General features: G+C 37.2%; 1 protein-coding gene across 5 annotated transcripts in view; it reads right to left on the bottom strand.

The window, feature by feature from the left end:
* Positions 1-15763, bottom strand: part of LOC127861937 (uncharacterized) — a 36833-nt gene that overhangs the window by 16304 nt on the left and 4766 nt on the right. For 2 of the 5 annotated variants that reach the window (XM_052400681.1, XM_052400684.1), the window contains exon 2: positions 12912-12958. The exons of the other annotated variants lie outside the window; for them this stretch is intronic. Coding sequence is in view for 1 of the 2 variants with exons in the window: in XM_052400684.1 (XP_052256644.1) it covers positions 12912-12930 (19 nt within the window). In the remaining variant the exon portion in view is untranslated. The remainder of the gene's footprint in view (positions 1-12911; positions 12959-15763) is intronic. 5 annotated transcript variants of the gene reach the window in all.

Below are 15763 nucleotides of genomic sequence, written 5' to 3'. Positions count from 1 at the left end.
TTACAAGAATCAAACATGATTTACAAAAGCCACGAAAACTCCATTCCTGCCATTATAGTCAGGGCCCTTGCTACATTATGGGGGATTGGGGCCGGGGCCCTTAGAGGGGGGAATTTTGCGTAGTTTTGGACGAAAAGGGGAATTTTAGAAGATCTTTTCACCAACCATTCAATACTTAAAATTGCTATATTTTAATGTAATTTACATAAATATACATTTAATCAAAGGTTAATTGTACGATACCAGCTGGCAACATAGGTATACAAGTAAAAATAAATAATTTTATAGCTGAAATAGGGGAAAAAAAAACTATTTTAAGGGGGGAATGGGGCCCAATTTCAGCCCTAAAAACGGCCAAACGAGGGCCCTGATAGTGTATTAAATGCATAACCTCCTTACGAAAGTTGATATATCAATTAACAATTCCTTAAGGCTGTTAATTGTTGTTTGGAGTTACCCGACCCAATTTGTTTAAGGTGGGTAGGAATTATTTTTTTTGGATAGCTATATGGTATAAAATGATACAAAGATGAGAAACTCTATAGGGTACTTGGTGTACTTAAGGACATGCCATATATAATTAAAAGGCAAACAAACATTAAATAATAATTAATAATTTATTTTCCATGTTTAACACTGATGTACATATTGTCATTTCTTCTAAGGAAGTCTTATGAACGGCGGCCGGTTTTTTCGTGAACAAAAAAAAGACTCATGGAAGGCTAAAACAAGAGGGCCTGAAAGGCCCAAAGTCGCTCACCTGAGATAACAAGATATTATTGGGACAAATCTTCTGACCAAGTTTCATGAAGATCAGAAAATAAATGTGGCCTCTAGAGTGTAAACAAGGTTTTACTATAGCCATATAAAGAAAAATGCCCCGCCCCCTGGCAGCCATGTTTTTCAACCAACCGGCATCATTTTTAACCCTTCCAAGATATTATCTTCTGACCAAGTTTCATGAAGATCGGACAGTAAATGTGGCCTCTAGAGTGTTAACAAGATTTTACTATAGCCATATAAGGAAAAATGCCCCGCCCCTTGGAAGCCATGTTTTTCAAGCAAACATAATTATTTTCAAACTCATCCAAGATATCATTGAGACCAATCTTCTGATTAAATTTCATGAAGATTGGACAATAAATGTGGCCTCTAGAGTGTTAACAATGTTTTACTAAATGTTACACTTCTGTAATAACGTTATGTTCACCTTTTATCTCCACAGGTAGCTGGAGTCTTCAATAAAGTTATATGTGAATAAAGATACAGTGTTCCGGGTTGGTTTAACATGGCAGCAGAGCGTGGATTATGAACAGTGAACAAAAACAGTGTAAAGAGTGACCAGTAGCAGTGTGTGGTATACAGTGTCAAGACATTTGAGAGAGTAGTCAAATTAGAGATAAAACAGTGTAGTGAAAAAGAAGAAGAACTTTAGTGAAATAAACAAAAATGGCGTCATCAGTAAACTACAAAGTTCCACCAGCGTTTACAGCGCAAAAGCCATACAGCAGGTGGATAGATGAGATCAAAGCCTGGCAAGCGTTAACAGAACTTGATGAGGAAAAGAGAGGTTTAGCTATAGCATTATCACTTCCTGAAGAGGGACAGAATTCAATTAGAGACAAAGTGTTCAGTGAGCTAAGTGTTGATGAACTAAATGCAGCTGTTGGACTTTCTAAGCTAATCCAATTCATGGATTCAATCTTCAAGAAAGATGAACTAAGTGAGGCTTATGAGTCATACACAGAGTTTGATAGGTTTAGGAGAAGCAAAGTCAGGCCAATGGAGGACTATGTAACAGAGTTCGAAAAACTGTACAATAAAACTAAAAAGCACAAGATGGAATTGCCACAGCCAGTTCTAGCATTTAAACTACTTGAATGTTCTGAACTTGAAATGAAAGATAGGCAGCTAGTTTTAACTGGAGTAGATTATGGTGCTGTTGATACACTTTTCAAACAAATGGCCATTTCTCTCAAAAAATTCTTCGGACAGCAAGCCGCTTCTAGTCATGAAATGTTAGAGGACACTAGAATTAAAGTTGAATCAGCATGCATAACCTCTGAAGAAGATGTAAATTACTCAAAGAATAAGTTTCACAGAAATTCAGATTACAGAGGAAAACGTGGAGGTTATAGAGGGTATTGGAACAAAGAGAAGGGCAGTTATTATGAAAAGTACAAAACCAAAGTTAACAAGCCTATAAATGCTGAAGGGCAAGATGGTGAACCTCTCCGGTGTGCTAGTTGCGACTCAATAAGACATTTATTGCCTCAGTGTCCACACTCGTATGAGAATATAAAAAAACAAGGTGTTGAGAAAGCAGTGCTGTTTACTGGTAATAAGCTACAAGAAACTCTAGTTCTTTTGACAGAATCTGCTAATTCAGCAGTATTGGACAGCGCCTGTACTTCCACTGTTGCAGGAGAAACATGGATGAACTGTTATTTGGATTCCCTTGATCCTTACACAAGAGAAAAGGTAATTGAACAAGCCAGTGATACAATGTTCAAATTTGGAGGTGGAACAGTTCTCAAATTAATAAAGAAAGTTACTATTCCATGTACCATAGCAGGCGTCCAATGTGAAATACAGGCTGATGTTGTAACAAGTGACATACCGTTGCTGCTGAGTAAGGATTCTATGAAAAAAGCCAAAATGAAACTTGACCTTGAAAATGACAGTGCTTCTATATTTGGAAAAGATGTTCAACTGCAGTGCACTTCCTCTGGACATTACTGTGTACCAAAAGATAGAATAATTGTGAATGTTGATGAAACAGCGTCTGCTTTGATGGCAACAAGTAAATCGTGCGATAAGACCAAGATAATTGAAAAACTGCACAAGCAGTTTGCTCATCCTTCTGCAAAAAGGTTGAAGATGTTACTAAAAGATGCAGGGGGTTACACAGAGGAACACTTGCAGTGTGTTGACAAAGTAACAGATGATTGTGATGTCTGTAAAAGATATAAGAAGACTCCAGCACGACCAGTAGTGTCACTCCCATTAGTCAGTGAATTCAACGAAGTTGTTGCTGTTGATTTAAAGGAATGGAAACCTTCTGTATATTTTCTTCATTTAGTGGATGTTGCAACAAGATTTAGCCTGGCAGCTGTCATCAGAAAGAAAACTCCAGAAGTAATAACAGAACAAATAATGACCCTCTGGATTGGTAATGGTATGGGACCTCCAAGAAGATTCCTAGCAGACAACGGTGGAGAGTTTGCCAATGAGATTTTCCGGGATATGTGTGCTAATCTAAATATTGATGTTATGAATACAGCAGCCTACAGTCCTTGGCAGAATGGGATTTGTGAGCGTAATCATGCTGTTGTTGATGACTGTGTAGCTAAGATTCTAGAAGATCAACCAAAATTGAGCCTTGAAGTAGCACTAGTTTGGGCAGTGAATGCAAAAAATAGCCTTTCAATGGTATATGGATGGAGTCCTTATCAACTTGTGTATGGGGCCAATCCTAATCTGCCAAATGTTCTTACAGATAAGCCCCCAGCATTAGAGAACACAACAGTCAGTCAAACATTTGCAAAGCACATCAATGCTCTTCATTCCGGTAGACGAGCTTTTATACAAGCTGAATCATCAGAAAGGATACGGAGAGCTCTTCGTCATAAAATTCGTGCATCTGGAGAATGTTTTCAGCAGGGTGACCGTGTTTACTATAAAAGAGATGATGACAATAAATGGAAAGGCCCTGGAACAGTGATTGGTCAAGATGGGAAGGTTGTGTTTGTGAGGCATGGAAGCATATATGTAAGAGTTCATCCTTGCAGACTAATAAGATGTGGGAATGAAGCCCTTAAGGAAGAAGTAAATGAACAAGAACAAGGCTGTCATGAAAAGTAAGTTGAAACATTGAAGGACATTCCACATCATGATGATAGCGATGAAGAAGCAGATATCAAAGAAAAAAAAACTGGACATGCTATCTTAGCAAATAATGAAGAGTTACCAGATGAAGTCATTCCACCAGAAAATGCAGGAGCTCAACCCGAAGTGGAATTACCAGACGAACAGCCAGGGGGTAAAGTGAGAGCTAAAGAGAAACCAAACATACCAAGAGTAGGTGATGACATTTTGTACAAGGAAAAAGGAAGTGAAACCTGGGTGAAGGCTAAAATTCTTAGCAAGGGTGGAAAGTCTAAAGGAAAGAATTGGGCGTATTTGAATGTTCAAGAAGAGAATAAAGAGGCACCAAAGGGTTTAGATTTTGTGCAAGATGTTGAAGAATGGCATAGATCTGTAGAAATGGATGCAGTCAATGCAGTTATTGTACCTATCTCGAGACATAGAGAAGAAGATGTTGAATTGGCAAAACAAATAGAACTTGACAGTTGGTCTCAATTCAAAGTGTATCAGGAACTTCCTTATACAGGACAAAAGTTGATGTCTACAAGATGGGTGATAACTGAAAAAGAGACAGATGAAGACAGGAAAATCAAAGTTAGGTTGGTAGTAAGGGGATTTGAAGAAGAGACGGAAGTAAAATCAGACTCTCCCACTGTACATAAAGAAAGCCTTAGACTTTTCCTTGCAGTTGCTTCTACACACAATTTCGACATTCACTCTATTGATATTAAAGCAGCATTTCTTCAAGGTAATGTCATTGACAGGGATATATATATACAGCCACCAAAGGAATGTGCATCTGATAAATCAGTTGTGTGGAAGTTGAACAAATGTGTTTATGGTCTAGTTGATGCTTCAAGAAACTGGTTTTTAAGTGTAAGGAAGGAACTAATTCAGTTAAAATGCGTACAGTCAAAGCTAGATCCTGCTCTGTTCTATTGGCACCATAAGGACACACTTGAGGGACTTTTTCTAATGCATGTAGATGACTTCATTTGGGCTGGAAGTGATTTGTTAAAAAAAGAAGTTATTTCTGCTCTAAGATCAAAGTTCCAGTGTGGAAAAGAAATGAACAGTAGGTTTGTTTATATTGGGTTAGCTATAGAGCAAGAAGACAATCAAATCAACCTTCATCAACATGACTACACTGATGAACTAAAACAAGTGGAAAAGCTCTCCGATTCAGTTGAAATTAAGGAGATATATCCAGAAATAGTTGGACAGCTACATTGGATTGCAACACAGAGTAGACCTGACTTGTGTTTTGATGTTCTTGATCTTTCAACTCTTTCTGGAATAAGTGATTCCAAACTTAAATCAAAGATAAACAAAGCTGTTAGGAAAGCCAAGAATAATCAGTACGAAATAGTCTTTCCGTGTTTAGAAAGCTTAGATGGCATAGAGTTGCTGCTTTACACCGATGCCTCTTATGCTAACTTGTCAGATAGAGTTTCAAGTGCTGGTGGCTACATAATTTTTTTGAGAGGCCAGAATGGAAGATTATGTCCTATTTCATGGGCAGCGAAGAAGATCAGAAGGGTTGTGAAAAGTACGTTAGCAGCTGAAGCCTTGTCACTGGTTGAAGGAATTGATGCCTGTTACTTTGTGCGGAGTATGTTGCAGGAGATTCTTAATTCCAAACCAGGACATCTTATTCCTATCAAGTGTTATACCGACAACAAGTCACTATGTCAGAATATACATTCAACCAAACTCACCTTTGAGAAAAGGTTACGACTTGACTTAGCGAGCATCAAAGAAAGCGTTACTATGGGAGATGTCTCTGTGATTTGGATAAAGACGAGTAACCAGATATCAGACTGTTTGACCAAAGCTGGTGCTGATTTCCATCAATTGATTAAGGTTTTGTGTAGTGGAAATGAACCATGAAAAGTGACTGTTAAAGTATTATTTTTTTTTTAAAGAACTATGAGGAAATGAACTGTTTCACTGTTTTAGATGTCATTTATCGGTGTGAGCACTTGACAGTATTACTTGTTGACTACAAGTTCCTTTTAACATATTCAACGTATTAGTGTGTATTACACATTCAGACAATTCCATACTTTAGTTCTTTTAATTCATTAAGAAAGACACAGGAATGTGTTACACTTCTGTAATAACGTTATGTTCACCTTTTATCTCCACAGGTAGCTGGAGTCTTCAATAAAGTTATATGTGAATAAAGATACAGTGTTCCGGGTTGGTTTAACACTAAAGCCATATATAGCTATATAAAAAAAATGCCCCGCCCCTTGTGGCCATGTTTTTAAAGTAACAAAAACCATTTTCGAACTCATCCAAGATATCATTGGTACAAATCTTCTGACCAAGTTTCATGAAGATCGGAAAATAAATGTGACCTCTAGAGTGTTAACAAAGTTTTACTATAGCCATATAAGGCCTAAAAAAAAATGTTGTGGTTCTGGTAACATTGCCAAAATTTTTAGGGAGGGTAGGTCGATTTTTTATTTTTTTATTTTATTTTTTTATTGACAAGATGCCTGTTTTAAGTCAATTTATGCGGATGGTTTTCACATAAAACCTCTATGAACACCATAGAAAAGTGTTCCCATTATTGTGTAGTGACCTTCTTTGTATATTTATCGTTTTAACAACTCTTTTTTCCAGCCTGGTGAGATTCAACCTATGATAAAAACCAACAGAACAATCACCATGATTCCGGTTTACGCCCAAAAACTAAGTTTAATACGGGTGTATGAACGAAATGAATGCAACTTGATCAAAGAATATATCAATGTTATTAAATCACGTAAGTTAAAAAAATCACTGTTTTACCCCACCCACTCACGATCGCATGAAACTTACCCAGTGCTGTCCACAGGATTTTTTCCAGACGCGCCGGGACTGTTAGAGGGGGGTATGGGCTGCACCCACCATACGTTATTTTTAATACATTTGTAGCGTGAAATGAAGTAATTTAATGCTTTATGACTCTTCAAGAAAAAAACAGCAATGACGTCATTGATAACGACATTTAAAAAAATTGTTTTACCCTTTCCGCATAGATACGCATAATCCCGTCTCGATCGATTCCTTAATACATCCGTATCAACCATACTATCTATCTATTACTGCATATACTTACTACTTTTCCTGTCGCTACTCATTACCCGATAATCCGGTATATATCAGTTGTAAAGCTAATTCTGGTAAATACGATAAAAGTGCCCAAGAAACATAAACATTCGCAATTTTTCTTAAGTATCAAATACATTTTGGCATTTGTTACTATTTAAAGATGTGATGAAATAACGTCCAATCGGGGCGTTTTTTCCCACTGAACACGTGTTAATCGCCTGGCGTGATGTTCATGTTTTATATGTAACACAAAATACACCCACACTTTCCATGTGACGTACATGTCTGAATAATTTTCGCGCTTTTTATGGAGACAACGGATATAGCACTGTTTATTTGACACTAGAATGTGTTAATGTCGCGTAAGCATTAAAATTTGGAAGCGTGTTTTGGATTACAAATCGAATAATGCTCATTTGAGAATCAAACGAAAAATTTAAAGTTGTGCGTAATTAATTGAACGATAATTTGTTAAAGCGCATTACCTGTCGAATAAATGTTTTGACCATATCATGCATGAAATGCACAATATCCACGAGGATTTCATCCAGTTGCCATCATCTGTCTTCTAAGTCAGTTGCCGAGATTTCATCGTGGAGGTGTATACCGTAGGGATCGATGAGTGTGTTAGATAACAAAGCCAACAAACTGCCATAAAATCACACACATATGAAAATTATGTCACTCGTCGTCTGCATGGTTTAACTGCAGGTTCATGTATGACTGCTTACGAGTGTTGTCGCTCATTCAAAGCAGCCGCTCTCATTGGCCAATTACAACGACGATCCGCCTTAAGGCGGGCTTTACGTTGGTAAAGAGATACGTGACTTAATTGACAGAGGATTATAAATCGATTCTCACAATTTTCGGCTAAGTAGATATCGCTTTGATATTTATCCTACCGAAAAAAAGTTAAGGGTCGGCATGGTCAATAAAAACTTTAGGGTCGGCACATTTTCCTAGGTAGGGTCGGGTGACCGGAACCACAACATTTATTTTTTTAGGCCTAAGGAAAAATGCCCTGCCCCCAATGTGGCCATGTTTTTCAACCAACCGGTATCATTTTTGAACTCGTCCAAGCTATCATTCGGATGAATCTTCTGACCGAGTTTCATGAAGATTGGACTAAAAATGTGGCCTCTAAAGTATTAACAAGATTTTACAATAGCCATAAATAGCCATATAAGGAAAAATGCCCCGCCCCTTGGCAGCCATGTTTTTCATGCAAACGTAACCATTTTCGAACTGATCATTCATGATATCAATAAGACAAATCTTCTGACCATATTTCATGAAGATTGGACAATAAATGTGGCCTCTTAGAGTGTTAACAAGGTTTTACTATAGCCATATAACGTAAAATACCCCGCCCCCTGGCGGCCATGTTTTTAAACCAAAGGTCATCATTTCTGAACTCGTCCAAGATATTTTTGGGATGAATCTTCTGCAGGGTTCGACATTAACTTTTTTTTACAGCAAGACCGTCTGAACAGCTCCTCTTAAGATGTACTAGCCCGAACCTGATGTCTACTAGACCACAAATGACATAGCAAATGAACACAATTGTGTCATGTAACTGTTTAATCAGGATTCATCAGTAAATAATCAGTGAACACCAGATTTTTTTTTATGCATAGAGTAAAACAATAAAGTAAAACTTTTTTTTGCTTTTCTACGTCAAATTCAATCCATGGGAACTGACTCGATTTTCCATCTAGGATAAAATTGACGTTTTCGTGTTTCTTCATATTTACGTTTCGTGTCAGTTTAAGCGTCAGATTCTTTTTTTATTAACTAATTTGTCGGACGAAAATCCGAACTTGAACAATGCCATTCTTTAAATTACATTATCTTGTCTGCTACACAAAAATGTTTGCATTGACGATACCGATTTTCGATAGAAGTCGTAAAATCATGCTCTTCAGTTTAACGACACTGCAGAAAATCATTAATATTCATGACAACTTGACCAATGGAAACAAGCAATTTCTGCAGGAAGCTGTCCTTTGCGTCTAAAAATAGCGATGAATCATGTGAATGCTCCGCGTTTATTTAAATACACTAGTTTTGTTTTAATGTAAATAGCGGATACGAGAGTAATTTTACACATTAAAAATAAAGGTTTTCACAGCAGTTAGTTATAGTTATATGAATCAGTATAGATTTTTTTATGTTCGACCAGTGGGACAAGCTAGCCAGCAGTTTTTACTAGCCCGACCATCGATCTTACTAGACAATGTCTGTCGGACGTGCCTTAGTGTCGAACCCTGTTCTGACCAAGTTTTATGAAGATTGGACAATAAATGTGGCCTGTGGGCCACGACTTTTATATTTTTTGGTTTACAAAACCGCCGACCCTAATTTTTGGAAATTAGGGAAAAAAAAAAAAATTCGGAAAATCGTCTTTTTTTATTTATTTGTTTTTCTTGACCGCACTGAAAAACGAGCGAAAAAAAAAGATGCGGTTTGAGTACGGTTGCAATTCAATGTGACACATTATGTACTAGTCCTTTTATGGGCACTTCTCAAAATTTATTTCGGGTAAAAATTACAGACAGTAGGAAAAAGAGCGTCATTAAAATGTCGACCCCATCAAAATTTATTTCCGAGTCTGTGACGCAACTTTTTTGTTTAACATGTTAATTATATTAAACAAACCCGAAATTGTAGTAGATAAAAAAGTATTACCTTGCAATTTGATAATTAGTATACATAATCCAATAAAACACTGCCATTAGTTACGATATATGGTTTTAGGAATTTTGTAAACACGTCCGCCACAGTAAGGAACTGTACAGAAAGTTTGGAAATCGGAACAAATCGGTATATCTTGGAAAATCATTGATAAATGTATTTGTCGTTTCTATGCTAGGGCCGAGTAATTTCGGCAAATCTGAACTCAACTTGCGTAAAACACTAGCTCAATTAACCGTTAAACTCCACCTCCGTTCTCTGAAAAAAGATTCGAAGGCGGAGCTATGCATGTGCTATTATTAAATTGGAGAATTGCCATTGAGAAACAAACACACAATTGGTTCGGCATGTTGATTGCTAGACAAAGGAAGCCAATTTTGTTGGCGCGAAATTTGTCCCCTTAATGCTTTCCTTTGATGATGTAAAACTGTCAATTCACACAGACTGCAAATTTTCGGAAGACTTTAACTTAGTTTAAACCTCTTTATTTTAGCTCGATTGCGTCGAAAGCCTTAGGCTTATATAAACGCTCTCGAGTCCGTTTTCTGGGCCTAGAACCAGTACTTGGTGTCTTTGGGGGAAATCTAAAGAATGGAGACTTTAACTGACTCTTTGTTTACAATTCCAGTGAAAAAACAAACATTTGCTAACATTAAACTTTGGATTAAATTATCAAAATAAAGCAAAAGCAAAGTTGTAAATCTTATTAAATTAATTCGTGTCAGTTCAAAAGAGACGTTTTGTGTTGTAAATCAACAAGTTTTCATGACAACAAAAACTTCACCAAACATTACCGCGACAACACGGGGATCGACCTACCTCGATTTTTTTTCATGGACGATCCCAGAAGTCGAGTAAGAGCAAACACATAATTTGTGTATGAGTAGTTTATCTTATATAAAATTTATGCAATGGGCATCGCATTGCGTAATGGTGGGCATCGCATTGCGTAATGGTGCGCATCTAATTACGGAAATGAAGCGCAGTTTTTCCGTTTTAATGGGAGAAGAATGCATGTCATGTAATGGAGTGATTAAAATTGCCTGATGTTACAAAAGGTGCTTTTAGGACTCATTTCATTTGAAGATATAGATGTGTTTCATTGCATAATTTGACTTTTTCTCTCTGTGTTAAGGTTATAAAAGATATGTTGTCTTTAACAAGTGTTCTGATGTTATTAGTATTAACTTTTTTTTCCAATGTTTTTTTTTTTTTCGACCACCTGATGGACCATTTTCAAAATAATTTTTGTAAACCAAAAAAAAAAAAGTCGTGGCCCTAGAGTGTTAACAAGATTTTACTATAGCCATATAAGGAAAAATGCCCCACCCCTTCGCAGCCATGTTTTTCAAGCAAAGGTTGCCATTTTCAAACTCATCCAAGATATCATTGGGACAAATCTTTTGACCAAGTTTCATGAAGATCGGAAAATAAATGTGTCCACTAGAGTGTTAACAAGGTTTTACTATAGCCATATAAGGAAAAATGCCTCGCCCCCTGGCAGCCATGATTTGCAACCAACCGGCATCATTTTTGAACTCGTCCAAGATATTAAGGGATGAATCTTCTGACCAAGTTTCATGAAGATTGGACAATAAATGTGGCTTCTAGAGTGTTAACAAGATTTTACTATAGCCATATAAGGAAAAAAGCCCCGCCCCTTGGCAGCCATGTTTTTCAAGCAAATGTTACCATTTCTACACTTATCCAAGATATCATTGGGACAAATCTTCTGAGCAAGTTTCATGAAGATCGGAAAATAAATGTGGCCTCTAGAGTGTTATCAAGGTTTTACTATAGCGATATAAGGAAAAATGCCCCGCCCCCTGGCGGCCATGTTTTTCAACAAACCAGCATCATTTTTTAACTCGTCCAAGATATTTTTGGGATGAATCTCCTGACCAAGTTTCATGAAGATCAGACAATAAATGTGGCCTCTAGAGTGTTAACAAGATTTTACTATAGCCATATTAGGAAAAATGCCCCGCCCCTTGGCAGCCATGTTTTTCACGCAAACGTAACCATTTTCGAACTCATCCAAGATATCATTGAAACCAATCTTCTGACCAAATTTCATGAAGATTGAACAATGAATGTGGCCTCTAGAGAGTTAACAAGGCAAATGTTGATGGCGCACGATGGACGACGGACAAAAAGCGATCACAAAAGCTCACCATGAGCATGTTGTACTCAGGTGAGCTAAAAAAAAGAGTCGCGGGACTTAAGTGAGTTGGTTGGGTAACTCACAAACAATTTATTATGGTCAGCCTAATCATATTAAGGGCTTTTTTTGGCCCAATCGCAAAAAGTATACTTTTTTCCCAAAATTTGCAAAAAAAAGCGCTAATGACATTGGCTGTTTCGGTTTTTAACAAAGCGTAGTCCGATCTGGTCTCGTATTGGTTTTAGACTATATCTCGATTTGGATAACGTCGGCATTATTCATGAGCACAATATTCTCTGTGTTGTGCAGGCGCTTATTATATTTGTGATGAAATTCAAGCGTTTTGTGATTCGGCTGCATGGAAAACAAATATGTTGCGCAATTTGAAATATTACGTGAAAAAGATTCCTAAGCAAAACCCTCGCGTCAAAACGAAAACTGTTGATTTTGTTAAGCACGCGTCATTAAATAAACAAACATTGTCAAGAAGTACAAGTCTTCCCAGTGAAACTCCTTCCATTGTTAATGATAGTAATTTAATAACAAGTGACTCTTTTGCATTGTCATCGTCGATTTCCGAAAGCAAAGTGCTGAATGATATTCAACATGTTGAAAATTTAGCAGTAGTTCTTCAGAAGCAGATGAAGGGCCTCCAAATAAAATGGTGCCTGATGTGACTGAAGACTTTGTGTGAGCTTAATATGTGGAAAACTGTTGATCATGATGGCGTTTGTGATTTAAGATGCTGAACTCGTTGAATTCTGAAAAATGTTGCATTAAATCATCATAAAATTATATTCTAGCACAAGAACTGTACACGCAAATTGCATAAGGTTGTGTATGCATGTTTAGTGGGAATATCAACCTCTAAACTGTTTATTTCATCAAATCTTTTTATAGTCCAATAATGCCACACACAAAAATTGGATACTTTAATTAAACAAATGGCAAATATTTCAGCTTATGAAATTCTTGAGAGCTTTTATGTTGCTCAATTTAAGAAATATGACGGCTAGAACACAAACTTGTTAAATTATAAATAGAAGTTATAACAAGAGGGCCAAGATGGCCCTAGTTCACTTACCTAAGAGGAGTCGGTTCATTCAATCTTTACCAAATTTCAAACTTGACCTAGAAATTGTCCAGACAAACATCCTGGTCAAGTTTCATCATCATTTCATCTGTGTGTCATGATAAATGTACCTATGAAATTTCATGATCCTAGGCGTAAGCATTCTTAAGTCATCATCCGGAAACCATTTTTCTAAGTTGAGTTTCTGTGACCTTGACAGCCATTGTGTGAATACGTTTTTTGGAACTGTGACCTTGACCTTTGACCTAGTTACCTGATAATCAATAGGGGTCATCTGCGAGTCATGATTATATACCTATGAAGTTTCATGAACCTAGGCATAAGCGTTCTTGAGTTATCATCCAGAAACCATTTTACTATTTCAGGTCACCATGACCTTGACCTTTGACCTAGTGACCTGAAAATCAATAGGGGTCAATTGCGAGTCATGATCATTTAACCTATGAAGTTTCATGATCCTAGGCATAAGCGTTCTTGAGTTATCATCCAGAAACCATTTTACTATTTCAGGTCACCGTGACATTGACCTTTGACCTAGTGACCTGAAAATCAATAGGGGTCATCTTCGAGTCATAATCAATGTACCTATGAAGTTTCATGATCCTAGGCATAAGCGTTCTTGAGCTATCATCCAGAAACCATTTTACTATTTCAGGTCACCATGACCTTGACTTTGACCTTGTGACCTGAAAATCAATAGGGGTCATCTGCGAGTCATGATCAATGTACCTATGAAGTTTCATGATCCTTGGCCAAAGTGTTCTTGAGTTATCATCCGGAAAACATTTTACTATTTCGAGTCATGACCTTGACCTTTGACCTAGTGACCTGAAAATCAATAGGGGTCATCTACGAGTTATGATCAATGTACCGATGAAGTTTCATGATCCTAGGCCTAAGCGTTCTTGAGTTATCATCTGGAAACCATTTTACTATTTCGGGTCATCGTGACCTTGACCTTTGGCCTAGTGACCTGAAAATAAATAGGGGTTACCTGCGAGTCATGATCAATGTATCTATGAAGTTTCATGATCCTAGGCATAATCGTTCTTGAGTTATCATCCGGAAACCATTTTACTATTTCAGGTCATTGTTACCTTGACCTTTGGCCTAGTGACCTGAAAATCAATAGGGGTTATCTGCGAGTCATGATCAATATATCTATAAAGTTTCATGATCCTAGGCATAAGTGTTGTTGAGTAATCATCTGGAAACCAATTTACTATTTCGGGTCATCGTGACCTTGACCTTTGACCTAGTGACCTGAAAATCAATAGGGTCATCTGCGAGTCATGATCAATGTACCTATGAAGTTTCATGATCCTTGGCATTAGCTTTCTTGAGTTATCATCTGGAAACCATCTGGTGGACGGACGGACCGACATGAGCAAAACAGTATACCCCCTCTTCTTTGAAAGGGGGGGGGGCATAATGAGAAAACTGCCCCCCTCCCAGCAGTCATGTTATTCAACTGACCGGAACCATTTTTTAACCCGACTCTCGTATCAAGGAAACAAATGTTCTGAGCAAATTTCATGAAAATTAGGCCAAAAATGTGACTTCTATTGTGTTCACATGTTTTCACTAAATACATATAGAGAAAAATGCCCCACCCACTGGCGGCCATGTTTTTTCACCGATCCTGACAATTTTCAAACTCGTCCTAGATATTAATAAAACCAATGTTTTTAACCAACTTTCATGATGATTGGGCAAGAATTGTGACTTCTTGAGTGTTTACAAGGTTTCTCTATAGCCAAATAGGGAAAACTGCCACTATATACCACAGGTGGTTAGCGTGTTGCTATGATATTAATTAGTGAAAACATCATTTTAAATGATGATCATATTAAAACGAAAAATTAACTTTTCTGAAAAAAAAATCACTATCAAAAATATATATATAACAAGGTATGCAACTCAAAATCACCCCAAAACTGGGTGCATCCCTTTGAACAGCCATATCTTCATCAATTGTGCAGCCATTTTCACGATCTCATTCTTATATTCAACGCAGAAATGAATTTCCTTTCTGGAAATGTATATGTCTTGCAATATTTTTACAAATGCTGGGTCAACTTTTAAGAAATAACACGAAACACAACTCGCATGACCCAGTTGACAATGATCATGCAGTCTTTATGAATGAAATCTCCAGTTGTTAAGACACACCTCCGCATTGGACCAATGAAATCACTGGTGTGTTTAAATTGTCAGTTTAATAGTTGAAATGTATGTAAACAAAGGTTTCAAACGGCGCTGGACAGTTAGTCTTGATGCATAATGTAACGACAAGAACGGTAATAATGTTTTTTCATACGTTTTATTGAATTATGGTATCGAGGTACATGAACTTTGTAGGGAAGTTGCCCTTTATTCCGTGAAGATTTCAGTCTTAAAGACTGCATGATCATTGTCAACTGGGTCATGCGAGTTGTGTATCCAGAGGGCCAGATAAGATGCGTATTTGCGTAAAATACGCATGACAGAAAAGAAAATACGCATGACTTAACATTTTGTTGAGTAAAAAAACTCCTGACTAAATTCTGATTACGCATCGTGTGCAATTTCAATGCGTATTAGCTGTTAATACATGCATATAAATTCATGTAAACAATGACTGGTTTCCGTCACCATCTATGTATAGAAAGTGGTTCCCGACCTAATTTACTCCTCAGCCAGAACGGTATCATTTCATGTTGGCCCACGATAAAGGCCGATGTTGACACAACGGGCTCCCCGTTGCATTGTTGAGAATCGATATACGCTTATGGTGAAAACATTTGACATCACATTCGATAAAACCTGAATCGCCCAACTTCAAGCATATCAGTTCATCTCTT

The sequence above is a fragment of the Dreissena polymorpha genome, chromosome 16 (assembly GCF_020536995.1).
Source record: "Dreissena polymorpha isolate Duluth1 chromosome 16, UMN_Dpol_1.0, whole genome shotgun sequence".
NCBI classification, from domain to species: domain Eukaryota; kingdom Metazoa; phylum Mollusca; class Bivalvia; order Myida; family Dreissenidae; genus Dreissena; species Dreissena polymorpha.
The sequence above is the reverse complement of the archived record's forward strand: the minus strand, read 5'-3'. Positions and strand labels throughout refer to the sequence as shown.